Source organism: Lutra lutra, chromosome 10, assembly GCF_902655055.1.
Source record: "Lutra lutra chromosome 10, mLutLut1.2, whole genome shotgun sequence".
In the NCBI taxonomy this organism is placed as follows: domain Eukaryota; kingdom Metazoa; phylum Chordata; class Mammalia; order Carnivora; family Mustelidae; genus Lutra; species Lutra lutra.
The window spans coordinates 62,120,731-62,129,771 of NC_062287.1; the positions used below are offsets into that span (position 1 = coordinate 62,120,731).

The 9,041-nt window shown below is 38.6% G+C and overlaps 1 protein-coding gene across 1 annotated transcript; it reads left to right on the plus strand.

Moving 5' to 3' along the window:
* Positions 1–6,115: 6,115 nt before the first annotated feature.
* LOC125079327 (olfactory receptor 2D3-like) lies at positions 6,116–7,203 on the plus strand. Its single transcript, XM_047692854.1, has 2 exons — positions 6,116–6,388; positions 6,526–7,203. The coding sequence occupies exons 1-2, from the start codon at positions 6,128–6,130 to the stop codon at positions 7,201–7,203; spliced, it is 939 nt and encodes a 312-aa protein (XP_047548810.1). The 5' UTR covers positions 6,116–6,127.
* Positions 7,204–9,041: the final 1,838 nt, after the last annotated feature.

A 9,041-nucleotide genomic window follows, 5' to 3' on the forward strand; every position in this document is an offset into this window, starting at 1 on the left:
AACCCTGGAAGACTTTTGTCATCATCTTAGGATAATAAATGGAGCCATTCTCAAGATAAGGGTGGCACTTAGAATGATAGAATTTAAAAATAAAAAAAAAGAAAGAAAACTCAGTTTTCTTGTCATGTTAAACCATTGGATAAATCATATTCTGAATTCAGCCCTTATCAATTACATAGCAATAGATTTCAAATAGTTTGTGATGGGTTTTTGTAACTTGAAACTGTCAAAATGCTGTTTTTTTTTTTATCCCATGGTATAATTTAAATGTTAAGAGTTATCCATTCCTTGATGTTTGTATGGGATACATCTATAAAACCATATGTGTCAGAGCTTTATAAATTATAAATATTTAAAAACCAATGGAGTATTTCCTATGGTTTTCAGTCCCTTTATATTCCTGCTTTTTTATTGGTAACTCAGAATTTTTAAAAATTGGTTTTTGCCTCTAGAAATTCAACATTTTTTCTAAGTGAGCACATGATATTCTCATAATTTTTAAGCCATTCTCTCATATGACATATTCTTGTTATCTCTGTTTTTTGTTTTTGTTTTGTTTTGTTTTTTTTTTACTTTACCAGGCTCTTAGAATCTAATATCAATGGTTCATTAACAACTTGATTTCACTGAAACAAAGACACTTCTAAGGAAGAAACAGAAAGGAGAGGGATGCCTGGGTGGCTCAGTCAGTTAAATGTCTGCCTTCCACTCAAGTCATCCCAGGGTCCTTAGATCAAGTCCTGCATACTTAGCGGGGAGTCTGCTGATCCCCCTGCTTGTACCCTGCTCTCTCTCTGAGCAATTCATAAATTAAATCTTGGAAAAAAAGAAATAGGAAGGACATTGGGATAAGCATGTGGTAGGCTTTAAATGCTCATCTAGAGAATTTGGAGTTTATTTAATGGATACATGAAACCAATTTACTTTGGAAGATTTATCAGTTAGTAGAGTACAAGATGTATTTGATTCTAGGGTGTGAAAAAATTAGGAGGGTATTGTGATAATACAAGCAGAATTGAACAACATACTAGACTAGCAAGAATGACAATGGCAGTGAAAAGTTAGAGATTTGAAAGATGATTGAAAAGGTGAACTTGATGAGTGATCATCCTGAAGAAACAAGGAGGATAAAAGAAGTCAAAGCTGATTTTCTATTTTTAGGTAACAATGTTTAGGGAAAATGGCAGTGGTATTTCCAGGAATGGGGTCCCTAAAGTTAAAAATTATTTGTGGAGTAAAATTAACTTCTAAATCAGTTCATTTTGAGGCATAAGCTAAGTGTTCTATCACAAATATTGCAGTGACGTGGATGGAGCCAGGGTGTATTGTGCTAAGCAAAATCAGTCAATTACAGAAAGACAAATACCATATGATTTCACTCATATGTGGAGTTTAAGGAAAAAAAAAAACAGATGAACATAGGGAAAGGGGAGAAAAAAGAGAGAGAGGAAAGTAAACCATAAGAGACTATTTTTTTCCCTATTTTTAATTTTTTTTATTTGTTTACAGCATAACAGTATTCATTGTTTTTGTACCATACCCAGTGCTCCATGCAGTCCGTGCCCTCTCTAATACCCACCACCTGGTTCCCCCAACCTCCCACCCTCCCACCTCTTCAAACCCTTCAGATTGTTTTTCAGAGTCCATAGTCTCTCATGGTTCACCTCCCCTTCCAATTTCCCCCAACTGCCTTCTCCTAACTCCCCTTGTCCTCCATGCTTTTTGTTATGCTCCACAAATAAGTGAAACCATATGATAATTGACTCTCTCTGCTTGACTTATTTCACTCAGCATAATCTCTTCCAGTCCCATCCATGTTGCTACAAAAGTTGGGTATTCATCCTTTCTGATGGAGGCATAATACTCCAGAGTGTATATGGACCACATCTTCCTTATCCATTCGTCCGTTGAAGGGCATCTTGGTTCTTTCCACAGTTTGGCAACCATGGCCATTGCTGCTATAAACATTGGGGTACAGATGGTCCTTCTTTTCACTACATCTGTATCTTTGGGGTAAATACCCAGTAGTACAATTGCATGTCATAGTGAAATTCTATTTTTAATTTCTTGAGGAATCTCCACACTGTTTTCCAAAGTGGCCGCACCAACTTGCATTCCCACCACAGTGTAAGAGGGTTCCCCTTTCTCCACATCCCCTCCAACACATGTTGTTTCCTGTCTTGCTAATTTTGGCCATTCTAACTGGTGTAAGGTGATATCTCAAAAAAAGACCATCTCTTCAATAAATGGTGCTGGGAAAACTGGGCAGCTATATGTAGAAGAATGAACTCGACCGTTCTCTTACACCGTACACAAAGATAAACTCAAAATGGATAAAAGACTTCAACGTGAGACAGGAATCCATCAGAATCCTCGAGGAGAACATAGGCAGGAATCTCTTCGATATCAGCCACAGCAACTTCTTTCAAGATATGTCTCCAAAGGCAAAGGAAACAAAAGCAAAAATGAACTTTTGGGACTTCATCAAAATCAAAAGCTTCTGCACAGCAAAGGAAACAGTCAAGAAAACAAAGAGGCACCCCACGGAATGGGAGAAGATATTTGCAAATGACAGGACAGACAAAAGGTAGATATCCAGGATCTATAAAGAAGTCCTCCAACTCAACACACACAAAACAGACAATCAGATAAAAAAAAATGGGCAGAAGATATGAACAGACACTTCTCCAATGAAGACATACAAACGGCTATCAGACACATGAAAAAATGTTCATCATTACTAGCCATCAGGGATATTCAAATTAAAAACATAAGATACTCTTAACCATAGAGAACAAACTGAGAGTAGATGGAGGTAGGTAGGCAGGGATGGGCTAAATGGGTGATGGGCGTTAAGAAGGGCATTTGTGATGAGCTCTGTGTGTTATATGTAAGTGATGAATCATGTAATTCTACACCTGAAGCCAATTTTACCATATATGTTAATTAACTAGAATTTAAATAAAAAACTTGAAAAAAATATCCAGAAATAAAAATGAAAATGTAGAATTCAAGCTTAGAAATAGTGGTCAGTTGTCTGATAACTTTTTTCCCCTTTTCTTAAAAAATATTATCTACAATTGTCCAACATATAGTGCATCATTAGTTTCAGATATAATGTTCAACCACCAATTGCATATAACACCTCGTGCTTATCACATCACCTGCCATCCTTACTGCCCATCACCTAGTTATCCCATCCCCCACCCACATCCCCTTCTGATGCAACCCTCAGTTTGTTTTCCATAGTTAAGAGTCTCTCATGGTTTTTTATCCTCTGATTTCTTCCCATTCAGTTTTCCCTCCCTTCCTTTATGGTCCTCAGCACTGTTTCTTATATTCTACATATGAGTGAATCTGTATGATAATTGTCTTTCTCTTATTTATTTCACTTAGTGTAATCCCTTGTAGTTCCATCCATGTCAATGCAAATGGTGAATATCCATCCTTTCTGGTAACTGAGTAATATTCCATTGTATATAGGGACCATATCTTCTTTATCCATTCATCTATTGAAGGACATCTTGGCTCCTTCCACAGTTTGGCTGTTGTGGACATTGTTGTTATGAACATTGGGGTGCATGTGCCCCATCATTTCACTACATCTGTATCTTTGGATACCCCAGTAGTGCAATTGCTGGGTCACGGGATAGTTCTAGTTTTAACTTCCTTTTTTTTTTTTAAAGATTTTATTTATTTGTCAGAGGGAGAGGGAGAGAGAGCGAGCACAGGCAGACAGAATGGCAGGCAGAGGCAGAGGGAGAAGCAGGCTCCCTGCTGAGCAAGGAGCCCGATGCGGGACTCGATCCCAGGACGCTGGGATCATGACCTGAGCTGAAGGCAGCTGCTTAACCAACTGAGCCACCCAGGCGTCCCACTAGTTTTAACTTCTTGAGGAACCTCCGTACTGTTTGGATTTCTCTGTGCCATATCCATCTACATGATTGGATTTTTCAGTACTAGCTTCTGAAGTTAGAATTGTGACTGAAATAAGATTGAAGATTTAAAATCTCACATGCTAGGACAAGGCTCTAGGGCTTTAATTTCCAATTCTGACAATTGGTCTCAGTGACTAATAGGTTACTTAGCATTTCTACCCTTTAATTTCTCCAGCTGTAAAATAGAGATTGGAAATACTTCCTCATAGGGTTATTGTGAAGATTAAATAAGTTACAACATATGAAGAACTTAGAACTGTGCCAGACACATAGTAACCACTCAGTAAGTGTTAGTCATTATCATCAGACAGAGGTGGGACTCCCTGGTTGAAGAAGGAAGACTTGCCATATTGCCTTAATTTAGTCTCTATCTCAGGAGACTTTTCTCTTCTAGTGTAGGTCCCTGAAAGCAGAGCCCAAGAAAAGAACTTTGGTGCAGATAGCTTATTTGACAAGTGATTCCAGGAAGCAGTGTAAGGAAGCAGTAAGAGTTAAGGCAAGATGCGACTAAACACCAATGAGGTTTGGATTATTAAAATTGTTACTCTAGGCCATACATTCTGTATGGGGGCCATGTAGATGCCAAAGTTCTTAGAAGAAGAAAGATATCTGAAATATTGCAATGGTTTGTTGGCCCTCTAGAGGGCTGCAGTATATAAACAGATGTACAGTACATCTGTGCTGTTAAACTTCCATGGGAATTGATGATTAAGAAAAAAAATTCTGGAAAAGCTCCTTAGAGGATATAATAATAATAGTAGTAGTAATAATAAAAACATGACATAGTCAACGATGGACTTAACTCCCATAAAAAGCATACAGAGTGACTTCCAGAAATACCTGGTGCTTTTATTCATCAATTTCCATTATCCTCTGGTTAAAGACTGCCTCTGGGGCATTAACTTGCCCATACTTCCAACATGTTAGCCAGAATGCCAATAGACCAGGCAGGAGGTCCTTAAAGTAGAATGTCAGCAGAGCCAAGCAAGTCAAAATTGTCCACTACTGCTGAAGCAAGGGTCAGAGGTGAGCTGAGACTGGATGTTATGGAACTATAAAATTCACTAATATCTAGTTCAGAAGTTCAAGCTCCTATTTAGCACCACCTTTTTGTTGTTGTTGTTGTTGATATAGAACAGGACGCTAGACACTCAAGTATCATTAAGTTGCATTTTTGAATGCCACATTATTTCATGATACTTTTCCTCTTTGTCATGTGAAATATTTCTTCCAGGCCCCGGGTTATGATCTATGGCTATAAATTTTTCCTTTCTTCCTTTATCCTGTTTGGACTGCTACTTAAGAAGCCTCTTTTAAAGATGCTATGGAAAAAAACAAGAACTAATAGCTACAATTCACCTGTTGATTCTCTAAACCATATTTGAACTTCCTACTCTATTATAAACAAATTTATCACTGACCTCTGTGTTTTGGTTTTGAATTATAAAATTATAAGTGTTTTTTTTATTGATTAAACAAGTTCATCTCATTCTCAGATTGCTAATCCAGAATATTTATTTATTTATTTATTTATTTATTTATTTTTTATTTTCAGCATAGCAGTATTCATTGTTTTTGTACCATACCCAGTGCTCCATGCAGTCCATGCCCTCTCTAATACCCACCACCTGGTTCCCCCAACCTCCCACCCTCCCACCTCTTCAAACCCTTCAGATTGTTTTTCAGAGTCCATAGTCTCTCATGGTTCACCTCCCCTTCCAATTTCCCCCAACTGCCTTCTCCTAACTCCCCATGTCCTCCATGCTATTTGTTATACTCCACAAATAAGTGAAACCATATGATAATTGACTCTCTCTGCTTGATTTATTTAATTTTATATATTTATTATATTAAAATATTTATGGAGATGAAAAAAATTAGATCGAATCAAAGACAATTCCTCTGATAAAACTCTGTAGTAATTTAACAATATGTTGACCTCAGGATTATTTGAGAAGCCATATTGAGTGCAATACTCTGCCTACCAAATGGATCAAGGAAAGAAAAATGTACATAAAAACCATGCATCCTAATGCTAACTGGCACACATATTAGGAAGCATCTGAAAGCCAATAGTCCTACAAGGTATACTTGTTCTCATTGTGCTTGTTTATAAAGCTTGCGAAAATTGAGCATTCAGAATGCATGCATTTTCTTTCTGATGACAGGTAAAACAGCAACAAACATCAATGGGAGAAGGAAACCAAACTTCTGTGGCTGAATTTATCTTGCTGGGACTTTCACAGGATCCAAAGATCCAGATCTTGCTGTTCTGTGTTTTCCTGACCATTTACCTTCTGTCTATGTTTGGAAACCTGCTCATAATAATCCTTATTCAGACTGACTCTCGACTTCACACTCCCATGTACTTCTTCCTCAAAAACTTGTCATTTGCTGACCTCTGTTTCTCTATAAGCATTGTTCCTCAGATGTTGGTCCACTTCCTTGTGGTAGGTGGGGTGGGAGGTTGGGGGAAACAGGTGGTGGGTATTAGAGAGGGCACGGACTGCATGGAGCACTGGGTGTGGTACAAAAGCAATGAATACTGTTATGCTGAAAATAAATTAAAAAATGATTAAAAAAAAAGAATAACAACAACAAAAAAAGGAATACCATTTCCTTTGCTGGATGCTCACTACAGATAATTGTCTTCCTTCTCGCAGGGTGCACAGAATGTGCACTTCTGGCAGTGATGTCTTATGACCGCTATGTGGCTGTCTGCAAGCCCCTGCATTATTCCACTGTCATGACCCAGAGGGTTTGTGTCCAGTTGGTCATAGTGTCTTGGATCAGTGGAGCATTTGTATGTTCAGTGGATAGTGCATTTACACTGCGTCTTCCCTACCAGGGACAGAATATAATTAATCATTATTTTTGTGAACCTCCTGCACTCCTGAAGCTGGCTTCAGCAGACACATACAAGGCTGAGATGGCCCTCTTTTCAATGGGTGTGATTATGCTGTTAGCACCTCTCTCCCTCATCCTTGTCTCCTACTGGCATATTATCTCCACAGTGATTCAGATGCAGTCAGGGGAAGGGAAGCTCAAGGTCTTCTCTACCTGTGGCTCCCATCTCACTCTTGTGGTTCTCTACTATGGCTCTGGAATAGTTGCCTACACGAGACCCAATTCCAAGACAATGAGTAAAAAGGATCAGGTCATCTCTGTGTTCTTTTCAGTTATGACTTCCATGTTGAACCCCATCATTTATAGCCTGAGGAGCAAGGATGTGAAGGGAGCCCTCAGGAACCTGGTTAGAAGATAATCTACCTTCAGAGGTAGTGATTTCTGACATTTTTCTTAAGCACTTGGAAGATTGTGATTGACAACAATACCTCTACTATTTTCATTCTTTCTTTCCCTAACTTTATATGCCTCAGTTGATTTTTTTCTCCACAGTATTCATTAAATGCCTGTTTTGTGCAAGTGCTGTGTCCAGGACATCACAATATGAGTAAACCTTCATGCCTTCCTTAGAAGGTTTCATTACCTCTGGGACAAGAGAGAGCCATGCTCTGTCCTGAGGGGAGTTGCACTTTTTTGTTGTCTTATGCTCTCTTTCTGCAGTTTCTCTGTGAGGGAAATATGTCAGTGGAGAGTAAACTCACCTTTGAAATGTTGGACCAAGAAAAAATTTTGATTAACCTTCCTGAATATATTGCTAGGATCCTTCACCCACTAAATGATGTAGGGCCCCCAAGTTGTTATACAGTCACCTGTGAGCTTACTGTGGTTCTGCTTCCATATTCCTGAATAAGTCAACAGTAACTGGTTAAAAACCCAACTTTTGTAGCAACATGGACATGACTGGAAGAGATTATGCTGAGTGAAATAAGTAAAGCAGAGAGAGTCAATTATCATATGGTTTCAATATTTGTGGAGTATAACAAATAGCATCGAGGACAAGGGGAGTTAGAGAGGAGAAGGAAGTTGGGGGAAAACAATCTGAGGGGTTTGAAGTGGTGGGGGGTGGGAGGTAGGGGGAACCAGGTGGTGGGTATGAGAGAGGGCATGGATTGCATGGAGCACTGGGTGTGGTGCAAAAACAAGGAATACTGTTATGCTGAAAATAAAAAAAAAAGCCAGCATTTATTTCAGACATAAAGGGGTCTTCTGGGATTTATGGAACTCTACCCATAGATGCACTACCTCCAGTTTCCTTACTTCCATTTAAAAGTGATGGAACACTAGAGTGTTTCTGTAACTTTCAAGCCCTCACTGCAATGAATTTAACTCCACTGCATCGTGACCCCTCCTTTCCTCTTTCTCTTTTCTCTCTCCTTCATTTTTTGGTGGATGATTTTATGCATAGCCTTGGCCGGTATGAAAGAGTATGCAAATCTGTATAGTTGTCTGTGTGTGTATGTGTGTCTATAGTCTTTGACAAGTAAGCTCGACCATGTAGAATTCCCTACCAATAGGATTGACTCTGATTCCTTCTCCCCTCTTTATTAAGTACGACTTTATCCCAGGCTAATTTCATGTGTCACCTAATTGCTTTCCATATCCTCCTCCTCGTTTTTTTTTTAGATTTTTTTTTTATTATTAACACATAATGTATTATTTGTTTGAAGGGTACAGGTCTGTGTTTCATCAGTCTTACACGGCACACAGTGCTCACCACCACACATACCTTTCCTTTCCTTTCCTTTCCTTTCCTTTCCTTTCCTTTCCTTTCCTTTCCTTTCCTTCTTTTCCTTTCCCTCTCTCTCTATCTTCTTTCTCAGGAGAGCATGCAGTGGTGGTGAGGTAATAATTAAAATTGCTTCACATACATGAAGAACTTGAATAAGTCTCAGTGTTTTGAATGGGGTTCTTTTTCTTTATACATTTCACCAAACCCCAGTGAAAAGAATCTGAAGACAATTGCTGCTAATCCTCTTCCTAGTGGACATGGAGCTTTAGAGAGCTGTGAGCCCAAAAAGGTTTGAGGATAATAGCATAATATTTTAACCAATTATAGAAACTTTTGGGTTTGTTGATAGGGACAAGAACTCAAGAATGTTATTTTAAGATTTGGTACTGAAAGTGGCTGGTGTGACCAACCATCAGAAATATTTTGAATAGGAAAAAATATTCACTGAATTGGGATGAGACTGGAAA

Excerpts from the sequence above, each read along its gene's own strand:
- LOC125079327 (XM_047692854.1), top strand. The coding sequence starts at position 6,128 with ATGGGAGAAGGAAACCAAACTTCTGTGGCTGAATTTATCTTGCTGGGA. Across the intron at positions 6,389-6,525 it reads TGTTGGTCCACTTCCTTGTG|AATAACAACAACAAAAAAAG; the intron begins GTAGGTGGGGTG and ends TTAAAAAAAAAG.